At 41.9% G+C, this 22,542-nt stretch overlaps 1 protein-coding gene across 2 annotated transcripts in view; it reads left to right on the top strand.

Annotated features, from left to right (window-relative positions):
- CSMD2 (CUB and Sushi multiple domains 2) overlaps positions 1-22,542 on the top strand; it is a 1,405,803-nt gene that overhangs the window by 1,241,810 nt on the left and 141,451 nt on the right. For both annotated transcript variants that reach the window (XM_077296071.1, XM_077296070.1), the window contains 3 exons: positions 4,723-4,827; positions 6,838-6,956; positions 18,307-18,376. In XM_077296071.1, the coding sequence (XP_077152186.1) occupies positions 4,723-4,827; positions 6,838-6,956; positions 18,307-18,376 (294 nt within the window). The remainder of the gene's footprint in view (positions 1-4,722; positions 4,828-6,837; positions 6,957-18,306; positions 18,377-22,542) is intronic.

Raw genomic sequence — 22,542 nt, 5'->3', positions numbered from 1 at the left:
AAAGGACCTCAAGGGTCATCTGGTCCAACCCCATGCTCAGTGCGGGATTCACTAAATATTCCCAGACAGATGTCTGTCCAGCCTCTATTTGAAGACTTCCATTGAAGGAGAACTCACCACTTCTCATTTCAGCCTGTTCCACTCATTGATCACTCTCACTGTCAAAAAGTTTTTTCTAATATCTAATCTGTCTCCTCCCATTCAGTTTCATCCCATTGCTTATAGTCTTTACTTGTGCAAATGAGAATAAGCTGATCCCTCTACAATATGACAGCCCTTAAGATATTTCTAGACAGCTATTAAGTCTTCTATCAGTTTTCTCTTTTGCAAGCTAAACATTCCCAAATCTTCTAACCATTCCTCATAGGACATTGTTGTTTGTAAACAACTTTTTCAAGCATGTGATGCTTGCTCAAACTCACCTGTGGCAAGTAACAGGTGTGAGCAATATGAAAATCTCACCTGAAACCAGATAAAAAGGGAAGAAGTTGACTCAATATTTGAATTGTGTCTGAGTGCCACACTAAGCATGGAGAAAAGAAAGAAAAGAAGAGAACTGTCTGAGTACTTGAGAACTAACATTAACCCCTTCCCGACCTGTGACGCCACGTAGGCGTCATGAAAGTCGGTGCTAATCCGACCTGTGACACCAATGTGGCGTCATGGAGGGATCGCATCCCTGCAGATCTGGTGAAAGGGTTAACTCCAATTTCACCCGATCTGCAGGGACAGGGGGAGTGGTACTTCAGCCCAGGGGGGTGGCTTCACCCCCCGTGGCTACGATCGCTTTGATTGGCTGTTGAAAGTGAAACAGCCAATCAGAGTGATTTGTAATATTTCACCTATGAAAAGTGGTGAAATATTACAATCCAGCCATGGCCGATGCTGCAATATCATCGGCCATGGCTGGAAACGCTGATCTGCCCCCCCCCACTGCCACCAATCTCCTCCCTGGTCCTCCGTTCTGTGCTCCGCTCCCCTCCGTCCGCCTGTCCACTCCCCCGTCCTCCTGTCTGCTCCCCCCGTGCTCCGATCCCATCCCCCATGTTCCGATTCCCCCCCAGTGCTCCAATCCCCCCCTCATACTTACCGAGCCTCCCGGTGTCCGTCCGTCTGCTCCATGGGCGCCGCCATCTTCCAAAATGGCGGGCGCATGCTCAGTGCGTCACCGAATCTGCCGGCCAGCAGATTCGTTCCAGGTACATTTTGATCACTGTGATAAAACCTATCACAGTGATCAAAATAAAAAAAATAGTAAATGACCCCCACCTTTATCACCCCCATAGGTAGGGACAATAATAAAATAAAGAAATTATATTTACTTTTATTTTTCCACTAGGGTTAGGGCTAGAACTAGGGTTAGAAATAGGGTTAGAGTTAGGGCTAGGGTTATGGCTAGGGTTAGGGTTAGAACTAGGGTTAGGGCTATGGTTAGGGCTTTTGGGGTTGATTTGCTGCCTCTGGCACTGAGTGGCTTGACTGTGTGCTCAGCATCGTGAAATCTTAATCCCAATGAACACTTGTGGAGAGTTCTTAAAATTGTTGTTTTAAGATCTCTACAAATATGAGAGACCTGGAGATGTTTGCAAAAGAGTGGTCCAAAATTCCATTTGAGAGGTGTAAGAAGCTTGATGATGGTTTTATATATATATATATATATATATATATATATATGTATATATATATATATATATATATACATATATGTATATATATATGTATTTTATTGGGATTTTTTGTGATATATGAACTGAAAGTATCAATCCCTTGTACTCTGATACGACTAAATAAAATCCTGAGTGACCAATTTCCTCCATAAGTCAAATAATTAGTAAATCAAGTCCACCTGTGTGTAATTTATTCTCAGTATAACTGCAGCTGTTCCGTGAAGGCCTAAGAGGTTTGTTTGAATGAATGAAACAGACTCATGAAAATCGAGGGACACACCGGACAGGTCAGGGATAAAATTGTGGAGAAGAGTAAAGCAGGGTTAGGTTCTAAAATAGCCATAGCTCTGAACATCTCACAGAGCACTGTTCAATTCAAGCAATAAGCAATAGGTACATGTACCAGTATGAATCAGTGGAGTAATAGCAGAGAGTGGTAATAGAACTTGACTTATAATATACAATATAACCTAAAATTGCAAAAAATTACTCCAAAACATTAAAGTGAAAACTAGTGCAGTGCCACACAGACAAAACATAACATATAGAATCAATGATCAGCACTGACCACCAAAGAAGATACAAACGATCCTGGCAGTGCAAGATTAATCTAAAATTAGATTTTGTACCAGCATGTGTTAATCAGTAAATAGCCCAAGGGTAAAACCCCCTTGGGTGGACACATTAAACAAACATCATTTTAAAAGTATGGAACGCTGTGATAAAAAAGGGAGTAGCGCACCCTTATTTATCACAGGATTTTGGCCATCATCATATGAACTTGACAGTCTCAATCCTTTGGCTGGGCGAGCATATTCCATACTTTTATAATGATGGTTGTTTAATGTGTTGTTCATCCAAGGGGGATTTACTCTTGGGTTATTTACTGATTAACACATGCTAGTATAATATCTAATTTTGGAGTAATCTTCCACTGTGAGGAACGTTCATATCCTCTTTGGTGGTCAGTGCTGATCACTGATTCTATATGTTATATTTCTGAAAACTAACACTGAACATCACTCGGAAAACACCATTCCCACCATCAAACATGGTGATGGCAGCATCTTGCTGTGGCGTTGCTTTTTTCAGCAGCAACAGTGGAGCTGTTCAGAATTGATGGGAAGATGGATGAAGCTAAATACAGGGCAATCCTGGAGCAAAACTTGTTAGATGCTGCAAAAGACTTGAGACTAGGGCATAGATTCACCTTCCAGTAGGACATGTCATCTGCTGGTGTAGGTCTACTGTGCTTTACCAAGAACAAAGTTAGCGTAGCCGTCTACCAGGAAATTTTAGAGCACTTCATGATTCTCTCTGCCGACAAGCTTTTTGGAGATGGAAATTTCATTCTCCAGCAGAACTTGACATCTGTCCACACTGCCAAAACCTGCTTTAAAAACAACAGTATCACTGTGCTTGATTGGCCAGCAAACTCGCCTGACTTTTACCACATAGAGAATCTACGTGGTATTGTGAAGAGGAAGATAAGACATCAAACCCAACAATGCAGACAAGCATAAGGCTGCTATCAAAGCAACCTGGGCTTCCATAACACCTCAGCTGTCCCACAGGTTGATTGCCTCCATGCCACGCCGCATTGATGCAGTAATTGACGCAAAAGGAGCCACGACCAAGTATTGTGTGCATTCACTGAACATACATTTCAGTAGGCCAAGATTTTGAACCCGAAACCTGTTTTCACCTTTCTGATCAGGCCATTTTTTACAATTCTGACCACTGTCATTTTATGAGGTCATAACTCTAGAACGCTTCAACAGATCCCAGTGATTCTGAGAATATTTTCTTTCATATAACATGCGTTTATTTGTTTAAAAAATGGAAATTTGGGAACAATTTTGAAAATTTCACAATTTTCAAACTTTTAATTTTTCTGCCCTTAAATCAGAGAGTCATATCACCAAAATAGTTAATAAATAACATTTCCCACACATCAGCACATTTTTGGAAACTTTATTTTTTTTTGTTGCAAATCCACTTTTTTAGGGACCACCTCACATTTGAAGTGACTTTGAGGGGCCTATATGACATAAAAAATACCAAAAAAATGACACCATTCTAAAAACTGCACGCCTCAAGGTACTCAAAGCCACATCGGTGCTAGCACTGATCGTGGGCATTGCTGTGGGGTGTCAGGTGTCGCATACAGCTGACACCCTCACCTGATCGCTGCGGCCTCACGCTGAGCGCGATCGGTGCACCGTACATATACTTCTCTTCGTGGGAACGCACTTCCAGCAGAGCAGTATATGTACGGCGCATGTTAGGAAGGGGTTAAAATCAACATTAATAATAATCAACATTAACAGAAATAAACACTTGGAACAGATCACTCCCTTTGTAATGATACTATATAATACATGAGATTCACTTTTTGTTTTGAAGAACTGAAATAAATTAACTTTTTGATGATATTCTAATTTTGTTAGAAGCATCTGTATATTGTATACTGTATATACTGGAGCACTGTATAGGTACATCACAGACTGTATATATTATACAGTGCTCCTGAGCCCACATTAGTGATACAGCTCTGTCCTCTGATCAAAGGGAATGCAGCCATTTCATCCATAGGAGGCCAGCAGCTCATGCTGCGTAAGACCGATTTTTAAGGAGCTGCAAGAAAATATGCAAATAAATGTATAATATCAATTTATTAAAAGTCATATGATCACCTGGTAAGAAGTAGACATAAAGTCTGTGAGCATTATAGGCTCCAGTTCACAATAAGCATTATTTCCCAGACATAATTATAGTAATATTACTGTGTGTATTTTATATATGGTACCTCTGATTCTGTAATATACAGCTGCAGATAAATGATGAATGATGAATGATGCAGCATATGAAGAAAAATATATTCTGTCTCCTCACAGACTGAATAGTTAAGCGGTAAATGCTCTGGCTCTGTGATAGCAGCAATAACCTTTGGTTAATCTTGTAGGACAGTGAAAAAAATGCAACTTCAATATGTAAAGCAGCATACAAATATTATTTGCTGTCTGGAATTGTGTGTGTTTTTGTTTGGCTTTAGGAACCACAGTACCGGCATTGCTGAACAGCACGTCAAACCATCTCTACCTGCATTTCTTCTCCGATATCAGTGTGTCGGCAGCCGGCTTTCATCTGGAATATAAAAGTAAGATTTTGTTTTGTGACCCAATTGTATCATCTTAAAGGAGGCTGCTGGTAGAGTTTGTAACAGCTGATCGGTAGGTGTGTTGAGTGTTGAACCCCCACCGCCTTGATATTGAAGGCCTCCAATTGCAAAGCTGAATAATTACAAGCATGAATACATTTATAATGTAATATATAGGTATATAAATGTACAAGAACCACAATAAGCACTCATATGCACAGACATTTGTAATAAGCACAATTCCTCCTATACTCCAAGCTAAACACGATTAACACTTATCAGACCAAACCTGCTATTAACTTGAATCAATAGATCCTGAATTTGGTGATATCTCAGAACAGGTAGTAGTGGTTATACTGCTGAGTCTCTACATTGCTAATTAAGTATGATGTTAATGCAAATTGTATAGATTTGCTGAAAAGCAATTTAGCTATGCAAACTAATGGCTGTTAACTTATTACCGGGCAGAGTAATGCCTAAATGTTCAGCCTAAAACAATTACTCAGACAATCCTAATATAACATAGGAATAGTAAAATATATACAAGATGTGAATGGACATAAATATCCAAGACACAGTCATGATGACATTGCCCGATATTTAGTAGTCGATTAGCATATATTAGTATTGATTTATATCACACAAGTTGTAATCAAAAAACATAAAAGACTTATAGATGCTGCATAGTCCAGGATGTATTACGGCCATTATGTGTGACAACCTTAAAAAGGTACTCATAAAATTTGTAAATAATCTCCTACCCATTGTATAGGGGATAATTTCCCCATGACTGGGGATCCAACCGCTAGTATTCCCTATTGATCCTGAGAATTGGGGCTCTGAAAAGCCCCATGCCCATGTGAATGAAGCAGTGGTCGATCATGCGTGCCACTTCTCCATTAATTCTTTATGTAAATTCCAGAAATAGCTGAGCTCTGCGCTTGTTCAGTCTTTGGCACTCCCGTAAGAATGAATGGAGCTAATGTGATCATGATCAACCTCAGCTCTATTCACAAGGGGCTCTTCAGAGTACTGGTTTTCACAATCGGTGGTGATAGATGATAACTTCCAAATTTGAGAATACCCTGTTATTGGAAATTAAGAAGCTCCATGAAAATACAACCTACAATATATAAGTACTGGATAAAGCTGTACAGGTAAAGGATGGTTGACTGGTTGCAATTGAATTTTTTTAGATTTTTCCGGTATGAGCATGTCAGTGAGCCACATTCCTAAGAACAAGTCAGTTACTTTCACATTTTCTATGAGTAGGAAATACATTGCCTTTACATTGTAAGTTCCAAAAACCTAAGTGAGAAGACAGAGATTTCCATAACTCCCAAACATTTTTATGGAAAAAATGCTAGGGCTACCATCTCACCTCTGAAGGGACCTTGTCTTTGGCAGGATTTATCATATTTATGGTCCAACAGTGGGTTTGTCAGCTGTCAACACAACTAGAGTTGAGTGAATTTGTTCAGAATCGGTTCCGAATACGATCGGCATCGAATATTGTTTTTGCAATATTCGTCGAACACAGCCGAGCGTCAATAGATTCAATGGAAGTAGAATTTACTAAATATGTTCGGAACCGATCATCAAGCATAGATTCGGCATAAATAGGGTACTAATATGGCACGAATATGGCAAATTCAGGTTCGGCGACCGAATCAGAACAAATTCGCTCAACTCTAAACACGATCCTTATGATAAGACATAAAAAAAATTCCTGGGACTTTGTAGGTTTCAATCAAAGCTTAAAATTAGAACAGTTCAGCACCAGTTTTACCAAATACCTCTGCTTGTGAGAGGGCATGGGAATTATTATCTTCTGCCAAGGTAAAGGGGATACAATTAGGATTTCTATTTCATAGTAACTATTTCTATCATGCAGCATTAATGGTAAAGTTAACAAATATACTGGATTCCGGTCTTTCTGTAACTCTTTTGTGTTCCCATAATTTGGCACAATATTCGTTGACCTAATCAATGTATTTTGGTTGATTTTAGCTGTAGGTCTTGCCAGTTGCCCAGAACCAACCGTTCCTAGCAATGGAGTGAAAACTGGAGAAAGATACCTTGTGAATGATGTGGTTTTCTTCCAGTGTGAACCAGGATATAGTCTTCAGGTACTAGGAAAGATTCCAACCCACAGCCCGAAGCTGAACCTTGGCTAGAATAATGGCTGTTTTGTCTGTACTGGCATAATAATGGATGTAAATGATGACTTTATTCAAATAGGTCCAATTTTCCAATGTGATTAGTGAAATGCTCCATTTAATAATAGAAACTGTATAAATATATTTGGAGACTACATTAAAAGGAATCTGTCATGTCCCCAAGTGGTATTAATCTACAGATACAGTGCCTAAAAGTAGTATTCAACCCCCTGCAGATTTAGCAGGTTTAATAAGATGCAAATAAGTTAGAGCCTTCAAACTTCAAACAAGAGCAGGATTTATTAACAGATGCATAAATCTTACAAACCAAAAAGTTTTGTTGCTCAGTTAAATTTTTATAAATTTTAAACATAAAAGTGTGGGTCAATTATTCTTCAACCCCTAGGTTTAATATTTTGTGGAATAACCTTTGTTTGCAATTACAGCTAATAATCGTCTTTTATAAGACCTGATCAGGCCGGCACAGGTCTCTGGAGTTATCTTGGCCCACTCCTCCATGCAGATCTTCTCCAAGTTATCTAGGTTCTTTGGGTGTCTCATGTGGACTTTAATCTTGAGCTCCTTCCACAAGTTTTCAATTGGGTTAAGGTCAGGAGACTGAATAGGCCACTGCAACACCTTGATTTTTTGCCTCTTGAACCAGGCCTTGGTTTTCTTGGCTGTGTGCTTTGGGTTGTTGTCTTGTTGGAAGATGAAATGATGACCCATCTTAAGATCCTTGATGGAGGAGCGGAGGTTCTTGGCCAAAATCTCCAGGTAGGCCGTGCTATCCATCTTCCCATGGATGCGGACCAGATGGCCAGGCCCCTTGGCTGAGAAACAGCCCCACAGCATGATGCTGCCACCACCATGCTTGACTGTAGGGATGGTATTCTTGGGGTCGTATGCAGTGCCATCCAGTCTCCAAACGTCACGTGTGTGGTTGGCACCAAAGATCTCGATCTTGGTCTCATCAGACCAGAGAACCTTGAACCAGTCAGTCTCAGAGTCCTCCAAGTGATCATGAGCAAACTGTAGACGAGCCTTGACATGACACTTTGAAAGTAAAGGTACCTTACGGGCTCGTCTGGAACGGAGACTATTGCGGTGGAGTACGTTACTTATGGTATTGACTGAAACCAATGTCCCCACTGCCATGAGATCTTCCCGGAGCTCCTTCCTTGTTGTCCTTGGGTTAGCCTTGACTCTTCGGACAAGCCTGGCCTCGGCACGGGAGGAAACTTTCAAAGGCTGTCCAGGCCATGGAAGGCTAACAGTAGTTCCATAAGCCTTCCACTTCCGGATGATGCTCCCAACAGTGGAGACAGGTAGGCCCAACTCCTTGGAAAGGGTTTTGTACCCCTTGCCAGCCTTGTGACTCTCCATGATCTTGTCTCTGATGGCCTTGGAATGCTCCTTTGTCTTTCCCATGTTGACCATGTATGAGTGCTGTTCACAAGTTTGGGGAGGGTCTTAAATAGTCAGAAAAGGCTGGAAAAAGAGATAATTAATCCAAACATGTGAAGCTCATTGTTCTTTGTGCCTGAACTACTTCTTAATACTTTAGGGGAACCAAACGGAATTCTGGGGGGTTGAGGGGTTGAATAATAAATGACCCTCTGAAAAAACTTTTCACAATTTAAAAAAAAATAAACAAAGAAATAACATTCTTTTTTGCTGCAGTGCACATCACACTTCCAGGCTGATCTACAGTCCAAATGTCACAATGCCAAGTTAATTCCAAATGTGTAAACCTGCTAAATCTGCAGGGGGTTGAATACTACTTGTAGGCACTGTATAGAAGTTATCTGCAAGCTAATACTTTTGCAATGCTGTCCAGCTGCCTTACTAAAAATGCAGTTATCAGGTGAAAATGAACTTTATTCCTCCTGGGAGCTGCCAACTTTCAGTCATAGAGGTGTGTCCTGAGTGTCCATAGTCACTGCCCATTATACAGTGGGTGTGACTGCTAACATGCTCAGCAGTTTGATTGACAGCTCACTATGCAGTGCATTTGTGCAGAATCAGCTGTCAGTCACAGTGCCAGGGTGAGCTTACAGCTTCTACTCACAATGCTGTGAGCAATGACTGTACCTACTCTGGGCACGCGTCTATGACTGAAAGCCAGCGGCTACCAGGGAGAATAAAGTTCATTTTGTCCTGGTAGCTGTGCTTCCTGTTGCCGGACAGTATTGTAATGTTAATAATCTGCAGATTAACCCTATATAGCATTAATAGCATTTTGGGACAAGCAGGATCCCTTCAAAGAGGACCTTTCCCTCTCCAGATATGTCTTTTAGTAAATACTTGTACCCTGAAAGAAATAACGACTGACGTGCTTCATTTGTCTTAACTCTATGGTGTGCAATTCTTGATAATCCAACTAGAAATGTATGAATGCATTGACATCTGGGTGTTACTAATTCACTAGTGGAAGGGGTGTGTCTTTGTACAGTCATAATTAGCACTGATTGAATAGTGCATAAGGACACGCTCCCCAACTAGTAAAACTCATTTGTTAATTTATTCTTATATTTCTAGGAGGAATAAAAGAAGAATGGCATAATGCCCAGTCCTAAGAACAAATGAGCAAAAATGTTTACTAGAAAATATAAGTATTAAGTAAAATATGCATCAGGATAAGCGCCTGCCCTCTTTATTCTAGCCATAATCGTTTCTGAACATGTTGCATGCAAATATATTTTTGTGATATACGAGGGGCATTCAGGTTTCCCCTGGCCAACTTTCTGTGGACTGAGAGCAGTGAAACTTTCCACAGTTATTTGTCCTTCTCTACATCGGTGCCACCTAGGGGCACACACTGCTCCCATCTCTTTAAGCATCTGTAAACACCTTGATTGGAGAAAAGCCCAAAAGCCACATTGTGACTTTGGAAATCAGAGTCTCATCATCTGGAAAATTCTTGCCCTTCAAAAATAACTTCATTGTTGGAAAGAGGTAGACGTCCGTTGGTGCGAGGTCAGGTGAATAAGGGGGATGCAGTAGATTTTCAAAGCCACAGGAGCATGTTTCCATTTGGGCAACATGTGGGTTGTGAACTGGTGCATCGTCTTGCAGAAGGCTGACACTTTTGGTGAGCATACCACGTCTCTTGGCTTTGATGGCCTCCCGCAATTTCCTAGGAAATCCATCAATACTACTCCATGCTGGTCCCAAAATACTGTGAGCATGACCTTGCCTGCTGAGGGTTGGGCACCTGTCCTCTTTGGAGATGGTGAGTCATGATGATTCCATTGCATCAACTGGATTTTAGTCTCAGGATCATAGTGATGGACCCAGCTTTAATCCTGTGTGATCAGTCTGTTGAAAAAGTCCTCCTGCTTTCCATGACACATCGTCAATAGAGCATGAGAGCATTCAACTCGTTCCTGCTTCTGGAAAGGTGCAAGCAGCCAGGGAACCCAGTGAATGGATACCATATGCATGTGAAGATGGTCTTGGATGATTTTTTCCACAGACCCCACACTAATCTTGACATTTAGGGCTAGGTGTCGAATGGTTACTGTTGTGAATTTGGTTTTTGGGCTCCCCCGGTGGTCACTGGTGGTACTGGACTTGTGTGCTTCACTTTCTCTGTTCACCTGTTTCCATCAGGATATGGGAGTATCCTATTTAGCCTTGCTGCTCAGTTATTCTAGTGCCGGCCATCAATGTAACCAGAGCCTTTCTGTTGCATGTTCCTGCTTCTAGACTACTATCAGCTAAGTTGGACTCTTAGTCCTAAGTTTGTTTGCATTTTTGTTCCAGTTCACAGTTATGTTATGTTTCTGTAGCTGGAAGCTCTTGTGGGCCGAAATTACCACTCCGGTGTCATGAGTTGACACATGAGTCTTAAAGTAATTTCTGGATGGTATTTTAATAGGGTTTTCAGCTGACCGTGAAGTTCCCTATTGTATCTTCTTACTATCTAGTAAGCGGACCTCGCTTTGCTGAACCTACCTTCATACTGCGTATGTCTTTTCCTCTGAACTCACCGTCAATATATGTGGGGGGCTTCTGTCTCCTTTTTGGGGGAATTTCCCTAGAGGTAAGCCAGGTCTGTTTTTTCCTCTATTAGGGTTGGTTAGTTCTCCGGCTGGCGCTGGGCGTCTAGGGATAAAACGTAGGTACGTCACCCGGCCACTGTTAGTTGTGTGGTAGGTTTAGCTCACGGTCAGCTCGAGATTCCATCACCCAAGAGCTAGTCTGTTTTTTAAGTTCTCTGACGTTCCCTTGCCATTGGGAACCATGACAGTATGGCCGGCCAAGGGTTAAAACCGTTGGCAGAAGAAAGGAGAGAAAAAGAAGTCTGCAGATTTTTTTTTTTTTTTCTCTTCTGAGCTTGCTCTATAGTTGACTCAGTTGCATTTCTGCTCTAATTGCAGCCTTTGCCTCTCTCTCTCCTTCTAATCCTTGAATGGCTCTGATCTCACCTGATTAAAATGGATCCTCAGAGTTTGGCTACAGGTTTGAATAATCTTGCTACGAAGGTTCAAAATTTACAGGATTTTTTTATTCATGCTCCTATATCTGAACCTAGAATTCCTATACCAGAATTTTTCTCCGGGGATAGATCTCGTTTCCTGAATTTCAAATATAATTGTAAATTATTTCTTTCCCTGAGATCTCGCTCCGCTGGAGATCCCGCACAGCAGGTTAGGATAGTAATTTCCTTGCTGCGGGGTGACCCTCAGGATTGGGCATTTGCGTTGGTACCCGGGGATCCTGCGTTGCTCAATGTGGATGCGTTTTTTCTGGCTTTGGGGTTGCTTTATGAGGAACCTAATTTAGAGATTCAGGCTGAAAAAACCTTGATGGCCCTATCTCAAGGGCAAGATGAAGCTGAAATATACTGCCAAAAATTTCGTAAATGGTCTGTGCTTACTCAGTGGAATGAGTGCGCCCTGGCGGCGAATTTCAGAGAGGGTCTCTCTGATGCCATTAAAGATGTTATGGTGGGGTTCCCTGCACCTACAGGTCTGAATGAGTCCATGACAATGGCTATTCAGATTGATCGGCGTTTGCGGGAGCGCAAACCTGTGCACCATTTGGCGGTGTCTTCTGAGAAGGCTCCAGAAAATATGCAATGTGATAGAATTCTGTCCAGAAGCGAACGGCAGAATTTTAGGCGAAAAAATGGGTTGTGCTTCTATTGTGGTGATTCAACTCATGTTATATCAGCATGCTCTAAACGTACAAAAAAGGTTGATAAGTCTATTTCAATTGGCACTTTACAGTCTAAGTTTATTCTGTCTGTGACCTTGATTTGTTCATTATCGTCAATTACCGCGGATGCCTATGTCGACTCTGGCGCCGCTTTGAGTCTTATGGATTGGTCCTTTGCCAGGCGCTGTGGGTTTGATCTAGAGCCTCTGGAAGTTCCTATACCTCTGAAGGGTATTGACTCTACACCATTGGCTAGTAATAAACCACAATACTGGACACAAGTGACTATGCGTATGAATCCAGACCATCAGGAGACGATTCGCTTCCTTGTGTTGTACAATCTACATGATGTTTTGGTGCTCGGATTGCCATGGTTACAATCTCATAACCCAGTTCTTGACTGGAAAGCAATGTCTGTGTTAAGCTGGGGATGTCAGGGGGCTCATGGGGACGTACCTTTGGTTTCCATTTCGTCATCTATTCCCTCTGAGATTCCGGAATTTTTATCTGATTATCGTGATGTTTTTGAGGAGCCTAAGCTTGGTTCACTACCTCCTCACAGAGATTGCGATTGTACCATAGATCTGATTCCGGGCAGTAAATTTCCAAAGGGTCGTTTATTTAATCTATCTGTACCTGAACATGCTGCTATGCGAGAATATATTAAGGAGTCCCTGGAAAAGGGACATATTCGTCCTTCTTCATCTCCCTTAGGAGCCGGTTTTTTCTTTGTATCTAAAAAAGATGGCTCTTTGAGGCCGTGTATTGATTATCGACTCTTGAATAAAATTACAGTCAGATATCAGTATCCTCTGCCACTGCTGACTGATTTGTTTGCTCGAATAAAAGGGGCTAAGTGGTTCTCTAAGATTGATCTCCGTGGGGCGTATAATTTGGTGCGAATTAAGCAGGGGGATGAGTGGAAAACCGCATTTAATACGCCCGAGGGCCATTTTGAGTATTTAGTAATGCCTTTTGGTCTTTCAAATGCCCCTTCAGTCTTTCAGTCCTTTATGCATGACATTTTCCGGGAATATTTGGATAAATTCATGATCGTGTATCTGGATGATGTTTTGATTTTTTCGGATGACTGGGATTCTCATGTCCAACAGGTCAGGAGGGTTTTTCAGGTTTTGCGGGCTAATTCCTTGTGTGTGAAGGGTTCTAAGTGTATTTTTGGGGTTCAAAAGATTTCTTTTTTGGGGTACATTTTTTCCCCCTCTTCCATTGAGATGGATCCTGTCAAGGTTCGGGCTATTTGTGATTGGACGCAACCTTCTTCGCTTAAGAGCCTTCAGAAATTTTTGGGCTTTGCTAATTTTTATCGTCGATTTATAACTGGTTTTTCTGATGTTGCTAAACCTTTGACTGATTTGACCAAAAAGGGTGCTGATGTTGCTAATTGGTCCCCTGCTGCTGTGGAGGCCTTTCGGGAGCTTAAGCGCCGCTTTTCTTCCGCCCCTGTGTTGCGTCAGCCTGATGTTACTCTTCCTTTTCAGGTTGAGGTCGATGCTTCCGAGATCGGAGCTGGGGCGGTCTTGTCGCAGAAAAGTTCCGATTGCTCCGTGATGAGACCTTGTGCGTTCTTTTCTCGAAAATTTTCGCCCGCCGAGCGAAATTATGATATTGGTAATCGGGAGCTTTTGGCTATGAAGTGGGCTTTTGAGGAGTGGCGTCATTGGCTTGAGGGGGCTAGACATCAGGTGGTGGTATTGACCGATCACAAGAATTTGATTTATCTTGAGTCTGCCAGGCGCCTGAATCCTAGACAGGCACGCTGGTCGTTGTTTTTCTCTCGGTTTAATTTTGTGGTCTCATACTTACCAGGTTCTAAAAATGTGAAGGCGGATGCCCTTTCTAGGAGTTTTGAGCCTGATTTCCCTGGTGATTCTGAACCTACAGGTATCCTTAAGGATGGGGTGATATTATCTGCTGTTTCCCCAGACCTGCGACGGGCTTTGCAGGAGTTTCAGGCGGATAGACCTGATCGTTGCCCGCCTGGTAGACTGTTTGTTCCTGATGATTGGACCAGTAGAGTCATCTCGGAGGTTCATTCTTCTGCGTTGGCAGGTCATCCCGGGATCTTTGGTACCAGGGATTTGGTGGCTAGGTCCTTCTGGTGGCCTTCTCTGTCTCGAGATGTACGAGTTTTTGTGCAGTCTTGTGATGTTTGTGCTCGGGCCAAACCTTGTTGTTCTCGGGCTAGCGGATTGTTGTTATCTTTGCCTATTCCAAAGAGGCCTTGGACTCACATCTCTATGGATTTTATTTCTGATCTCCCTGTTTCTCAGAAAATGTCTGTCATCTGGGTGGTGTGTGACCGTTTTTCAAAGATGGTTCATTTGGTGCCCTTGCCTAAGTTGCCGTCCTCTTCCGAGTTGGTTCCTCTGTTTTTTCAAAATGTGGTTCGCTTGCATGGTATTCCGGAGAATATCGTTTCTGACAGGGGGACCCAGTTCGTGTCTAGATTTTGGCGGGCGTTCTGTGCTAGGATGGGCATTGATTTGTCTTTTTCGTCTGCGTTCCATCCTCAGACTAATGGCCAGACTGAGCGAACTAATCAGACCTTGGAGACTTATTTGAGGTGTTTTGTGTCTGCGGATCAGGATGACTGGGTTGCCTTTTTTCCGTTGGCGGAGTTTGCCCTCAATAATCGGGCTAGTTCTGCCACTTTGGTTTCTCCTTTCTTTTGCAATTCGGGGTTTCATCCTCGCTTTTCTTCTGGTCAGGTGGAGTCTTCGGATTGTCCTGGAGTGGATACTGTGGTGGATAGGTTGCATCGGATTTGGGGACAAGTGGTGGACAATTTGGAGTTGTCCCAGGAGAAGACTCGGCATTTTGCTAACCGCCGTCGTCGTGTTGGTCCTCGTCTTCGTGTTGGGGACTTGGTGTGGTTGTCTTCTCATTTTGTCCCTATGAGGGTTTCTTCTCCTAAGTTTAAGCCTCGGTTCATCGGCCCATATAAGATTTTGGAGATTCTTAACCCTGTGTCCTTTCGATTGGACCTCCCGGCATCTTTTTCTATCCATAATGTCTTCCATCGGTCATTATTGCGCAGGTATGAGGTACCGGTTGTGCCTTCCGTTGAGCCTCCCGCTCCGGTGTTGATTGAGGGTGAATTGGAGTACGTTGTGGAGAAGATCTTGGACTCCCGTGTTTCCAGATTGAAACTTCAGTATCTGGTCAAGTGGAAGGGCTACGGTCAGGAGGATAATTCTTGGGTGACAGCCTCTGATGTTCATGCCTCTGATTTGGTCCGTGCCTTTCATAGGGCTCATCCTGATCGCCCTGGTGGTTCTTGTGAGGGTTCGGTGCCCCCTCCTTGAGGGGGGGGTACTGTTGTGAATTTGGTTTTTGGGCTCCCCCGGTGGTCACTGGTGGTACTGGATTTGTGTGCTTCACTTTCTCTGTTCACCTGTTTCCATCAGGATATGGGAGTATCCTATTTAGCCTTGCTGCTCAGTTATTCTAGTGCCGGCCATCAATGTAACCAGAGCCTTTCTGTTGCATGTTCCTGCTTCTAGACTACTATCAGCTAAGTTGGACTCTTAGTCCTAAGTTTGTTTGCATTTTTGTTCCAGTTCACAGTTATGTTATGTTTCTGTAGCTGGAAGCTCTTGTGGGCCGAAATTACCACTCCGGTGTCATGAGTTGACACATGAGTCTTAAAGTAATTTCTGGATGGTATTTTAATAGGGTTTTCAGCTGACCGTGAAGTTCCCTATTGTATCTTCTTACTATCTAGTAAGCGGACCTCGCTTTGCTGAACCTACCTTCATACTGCGTATGTCTTTTCCTCTGAACTCACCGTCAATATATGTGGGGGGCTTCTGTCTCCTTTTTGGGGGAATTTCCCTAGAGGTAAGCCAGGTCTGTTTTTTCCTCTATTAGGGTTAGTTAGTTCTCCGGCTGGCGCTGGGCGTCTAGGGATAAAACGTAGGTACGTCACCCGGCCACTGTTAGTTGTGTGGTAGGTTTAGCTCACGGTCAGCTCGAGATTCCATCACCCAAGAGCTAGTCTGTTTTTTAAGTTCTCTGACGTTCCCTTGCCATTGGGAACCATGACAGGTTACACGGCGATTTTCCAAAATGGCGACCTCCACTTGCTGGATGGTGTGTTCATCAATAGCAGAGTGGGGTCGCCCTGGAATTGGAACTGATTGCACTGAAGTCTAACCACATTTGAATTGACAATGCCAGTTCTTGACTACATCTTATGATGGGGAATTATCACCATAAACCTCTTTCATCTCATCGAACATCTCCTTTGGTGTGCGGCCTTTCAAGTAAAAGAACTTGATGACTGCTCTGTATTCCACTGGGTCCATTATCAAACCTCACACCACTTCATCACCTGTAAAATCAACTGTTATCAGTTCTGAGTTGCAAATTGGCACGTAATCTATAGAGACTTACCGTATATACTCGAGTATAAGCTGAGATTTTCAGCCCAAATTTTTGGGCCCCTCTCGGCTTATACTCGAGTCACGGTTGGCGGGTGAGGTGGAGAGAGGTCTGTCATATACTCACCTGCTTCCGGGGCTCCTGGCGCTCCCCCTGCCTGTCCCATGGTCTTCGGGTGCCGCAGCTCTTCCCCTGTTCAGCGGTCACGTGGGACCGCTCATTAAAGTTATGAATATGGACTCCACCCCCATAGGTGTGGAGCCGCATATTCATTTTTCTAATGAGCGGTAACGGTGACCACTGACAGAGGAAGAGGCTGCGGCACCCGGAGACCATCTGTCCGGGATAAGGAGCCAGGGACTCCGGGAGCAGGTGAGTATTACATATTTACCTGTCTACGTTCCACCCGCCGGGAGCCGCTCAGTCCTCTTGCTCTGACTGTTCAGGTCAGAGGGCACAATGACGTACTAATCTGCGCGCCGCCCTCTGCCTGAACAGTCAGTGCGGAGAGACGCCGAGACGGGACGCTGAGGAGCTGCGGGCAGCAAGAGAGGTGAGTATGTCATTTTTTTTTATTGCAGCAGCAGCAGCATTATATATTGCACAGCTTTATATGGAGCATCTATGGGGCAATAATAAACGGTGCAGAGCATTATATATTGCACAGCTTTATAAGGAGCATCTATGGGGCAATAATGAATGGTGCAGAGCATTCTATATGGCACAGCTTTATAAGGGGCATCTATGGGGCAATAATGAACGGTGCAGAGCATTATATATGGCACAGCTTTCTATGGAGCATCTATGGGGCCATAATGAGCGGTGCAGAGCATTATATATGCACAGCTTTATATGGAGCATCTTATGGGGCAATAATGAACAGTATGGAGCATTATATGTTGCACAGCTTTATATGGAGCATCTATGGGGCCATAATGAATGGTGCAGAGCATTCTATATGGCACAGCTATATATGGATCATCTATGGGGCAATAATCAACGGTATGGAGCTTTATATATGGCACAGTTTTATGTGGAGCATCTATGGGGCAATAATGAACTGTATGGAGCATTATATGTGGCACAGCTTTATATGGAGCATCTTATGGGCAATAATGAACGGTATGGAGCATCTATTTTTATTTTTGAAATTCACCAGTAGCTGCTGCATTTCCTACCCTAGGCTTATACTCGAGTCAATAAGTTTTCCCAGTTTTTTGTGGCAAAATTAGGGGGGTCAGCTTATACTCAGGTCGGCTTATACTCGAGTATATACGGTATATCATTGCACATGTGCAGTTTCAGCATCCTGTGATAAATAGAAGTGGGTCAGGGGAAATCTTTAATGAACGCCCCTCGTATCTCCACAATAGCAATTTTTACATGTGGTGACATTTGTAGTCTTGAATAGGAAAGCGCTTTAAGAACTAAAAACACAGCCATTTATCACAACATAAGTTTTAGGTACTGACATAGGGCATTTTCAAGGGTAGTTTTTCAGTAAAGCTGGTTGTCTAGAAATGTCCTACACTTGCTGATCAGCTAACAGCTACCTCAACTCCGTATATTTTTTTTTACTTTTTTATTCACATTGTTGAAAAGAACATAAATCTCTCAAGTTATCGCTTCTCTACAGTAGAAATGCCAGGTTTTAAGTTTCGGAGCTTTATGTACATAATAAAAAAACATAAACAATAGTATGTGATATTGCACAAATAATGTTTTATGGGTTGTATTCTCTTCCCTACAGGGCCACTCACACATTTCATGTATGCCAGGGACAGTGAGACGCTGGAATTATCCGCCTCCTCTGTGTATCGGTATGTGAAGAAATACACTAGTTGGTTTTCTCTTTGATCCATTTGTGATGTATGGTACCTAATCTGTTAATATACAGTATACTGTATGGTGGAAATATTGCTAAAATATTGCTAAAATGTAAAATAAATTGTATCTGTTTATCTAAGAATATTTTTTAATGAATCACAGTAACACAAGGATATAAATATACAAGCATTGCAAAATATCCATGTATTCTTATCAGATATTTAGCACCCTATAATAATATCTGCACAATGTACCCAAAAAGTCTAGGCCACATTGTCTATAACAGACATAGCTACACAGCTTCCATAACAAAACCAGCCATATGACCAAAACAGGCCATTATCACAGTCATAATGTCTTTATAGCATATCCAGTCTAGTACCACCATATCAGAGCCTATAAGTGTATCTAAGACAGTAATAGAACGTACCCACAGTATCATTATTAATGTGCCAGCTAATACTCCTATCACAGTGACCATTCCAATTCATTAATAAATAGTGTCTTTATCCAAGGTACCACCATAACAGTCAGGAAAGAAAACAATTTAAAACTTCATGTCAGGAAAGAAAAAAACATTCCAGCTTCTAAAAGTCCAAAAATGTATTTAGAAAATATTTAAAACTTCATGGCAAAATAATTCACATAGACATGTGTAGCAACGTGTTTCAAACACTTGAAGTGTTCTCTCTCAAAGCTTTGAGAAAGAACACTTTGAGTGTTTGAAACGCTTTGCCACACATGTCTATGTGAACTACTTTTGCCATGAAGTTTTAAATATTTTCTAAATACGGTACAATTTTGGACTTTTAGAAGCTGGAACGTTTTTTTCTTTCCTGACATGATGCATGTGTGATTACACGAGTTCTGTGCTTCAGCACGCAATATGCCATTGCAGGAGAGCTGCTTTTTCTTTCCTTCACTACCACCATAACAGTGCCAGGCAGTGCCCATATCACAACACAGGTCATACGTGTGATAACGCCTCTTATACAGATGTGTCCACCCTTATCTTTATGTGAATTTCATTAAGTACCCCAGTTATCACCATGCACTAACAAAGCCATAACAGGTTGCAATCCACATCACATTACTTACTATGCATATATAGATATGTTTAGTATTAGCATCTCCCAACAGAGTACCACAAAATTATGCATTTTTTTTTAAGCTGGTTATGTCGCTCCATTCATCTTGGGCTTTGTAGAGCCAAAAAGAGGTACGAAATTAAAACACATCTGTAGGGCAACTTAATCCAAGATTTATTGAGATTTTCACCAGTTTTATGTCATAAAATACCTGAATATTAGATAAAATGTTGCTAAATTTGGCGTTATCTTGTTAAATCCAACCAGCTTTGCACAATGGGTGGAGCTGGGTTTGCGTAAGCCCACCTATCAAATTGATGAAAAGTTATGCCACTTTGGAGCTTCAAAAGCCCCATTTATTAAGACTAGCATGTGCAAAGTCAGTCTTCATTAATTGAGCTCTAAGTCCCAATTGTCCCTCCCAGCAAGGTCTCTAAAAAGAAGCTTGAGAGTAACATTCTGAAACTTCAAAGAAGCAGGAATCTCAAACTATCATGTGATCATTTAAAGTGGACCTTTCACCAAATGTTTCATGTTGAACTGGACACACAATGTAATAATGACTGGAACATTAAATGTTTGTTTTTTTCCCCCGTTGCAGAGATGGTAACAATCAAAATTTGTCACCTAATGTGTTAATTTTTGTTGTGAGACCACAGTGTTGCTATCAGATTACTTTCATTGGTGGCTTGTACATTTTACCCTTGTGTGCCCAGTGATAAGAAGATATCAACAAACAGGACAAAAAGAACATGCCCCATAATAACTCAGAACAGGCTTCTCCTGTGGGAGATGTAATGACAACCTACTCTGCTCTCACTGCAGAGAGAGTACAAGTTAACATAAGCACTATGAACATAAATGTGATTACTGACATCTTTGAGTACTCATATCAAGACAGGCAGAATGTGGGGAGGGACAGTACAGCAGAGGTGACAGTGCTATGAGAGAAGGCAAGCTGACCGAAGGGGTTTTAACCCCTTCACCCCCAAGGGTGGTTTGCACGTTAATGACCGGGCCAATTTTTACAATTCTGACCACTGTCCCTTTATGAGGCTATAACTCTGGAACGCTTTGACGGATCTTGGCGATTCTGACATTGTTTTCTCGTGACATATTGTACTTCATGTTAAACGTAAAATTTATTCGATATAACTTGCGTTTATTTGTGAAAAAAATGGAAATTTGGCGAAAATTTTGAAAATTTTGCAATTTTCCAACTTTGAATTTTTGTGCCCTTAAATCACAGACATATGTCACGCAAAATACTTAATAAGTAACATTTCCCACATGTCTACTTTACATCAGTACAATTTTGGAACCAAAATTTTTTTTTGTGACGGAGTTATAAGGGTTAAAAGTTGACCAGCAATTTCTCATTTTTACAACACCATTTTTTTTTAGGGACCACATCTCATTTGAAGTCATTTTGAGGGGTCTATATGATAGAAAATACTCAAGTGTGACACCATTCTAAAAACTGCACCCCTCAAGGTGCTCAAAACCACATTCAAGAAGTTTATTAACCCTTCAGGTGTTTCACAGGAATTTTTGGAATGTTTAAATAAAAATGAACATTTAACTTTTTTTCACACAAAATTTATTTCAGCTCCAATTTGTTTTATTTTACCAAGGGTAACAGGAGAAAATGGACCCCCAAAGTTGTTGTACAATTTGTCCTGAGTACGATGATACCCCATATGTGGGTGTAAACCATTGTTTAGGCGCATGGCAGAGCTTGGAAGGGAAGGAGCGCCATTTGACTTTTCAATGCAAAATTGACTGGAATTGAGATGGGACGCCATGTTGCGTTTGGAGAGCCCCTGATGTGCCTAAACATTGAAACTCCCTACAAGTGACACCATTTTGGAAAGTAGACCCCCTAAGGAACTTATCTAGATGTGTGGTGAGCACTTTGACCCACCAAGTGCTTCACAGAAGTTTATAATGCAGAGCCGTAAAAATAAAAAATCATATTTTTTCACAAAAATGATCTTTTCGCCCCCAATTTTTTATTTTCCCAAGGGTAAGAGAAGAAATTGGACCCCAAAAAATGTTGTGCAATTTGTCCTGAGTACGCTGATACCCCATATGTGGGTGTAAACCATTGTTTGGGCGCATGGCAGAGCTTGGAAGGGAAGGAGCGCCATTTGACTTTTCAATGCAAAATTGACTGGAATTGAGATGGGACGCCATGTTGCGTTTGGAGAGCCCCTGATGTGCCTAAACATTGAAACTCCCTACAAGTGACACCATTTTGGAAAGTAGACCCCCTAAGGAACTTATCTAGATGTGTGGTGAGCACTTTGACCCACCAAGTGCTTCACAGAAGTTTATAATGCAGAGCCGTAAAAATAAAAAATCATATTTTTTCACAAAAATGATCTTTTTGCCCCCAATTTTTTATTTTCCCAAGGGTAAGAGAAGAAATTGGACCCCAAAAAATGTTGTGCAATTTGTCCTGAGTACGCTGATACCCCATATGTGGGTGTAAACCATTGTTTGGGCGCATGGCAGAGCTTGGAAGGGAAGGAGCGCCATTTGACTTTTCAATGCAAAATTGACTGGAATTGAGATGGGACGCCATGTTGCGTTTGGAGAGCCCCTGATGTGCCTAAACATTGAAACTCCCTACAAGTGACACCATTTTGGAAAGTAGACCCCCTAAGGAACTTATCTAGATGTGTTTTGAGAGCTTTGAACCCCCAAGTGTTTCACTACAGATTATAACGCAGAGCCGTGAAAATAATTTTTTTTTTTTTTCTCAAAAATGATTTTTTAGCCCCCAGCTTTGTATTTTTACAAGGGTAACAGAATAAATTGGACCCCAAAATTTGTTTTCCAATTTGTCCTGAGTACGCTGATACCCCATATGTGGGGGGGAACCACTGTTTGGGCGCATGACAGAGCTCGGAAGGGAAGGAGCGCCATTTGGAATGCAGACTTAAATGGATTGGTCAGCAGCCGTCACGTTGCATTTGCAGAGCCCCTGATGTACCCAAACAGTACAAACCCCCCACAAGTGACCCCATATTGGAAACTAGACCTCCCAAGGAACTTATCTAGATGTG

The sequence above is a fragment of the Ranitomeya variabilis genome, chromosome 3 (assembly GCF_051348905.1).
Source record: "Ranitomeya variabilis isolate aRanVar5 chromosome 3, aRanVar5.hap1, whole genome shotgun sequence".
Classification (NCBI taxonomy): Eukaryota; Metazoa; Chordata; class Amphibia; order Anura; family Dendrobatidae; genus Ranitomeya; species Ranitomeya variabilis.
The sequence above is the reverse complement of the archived record's forward strand: the minus strand, read 5'-3'. Positions and strand labels throughout refer to the sequence as shown.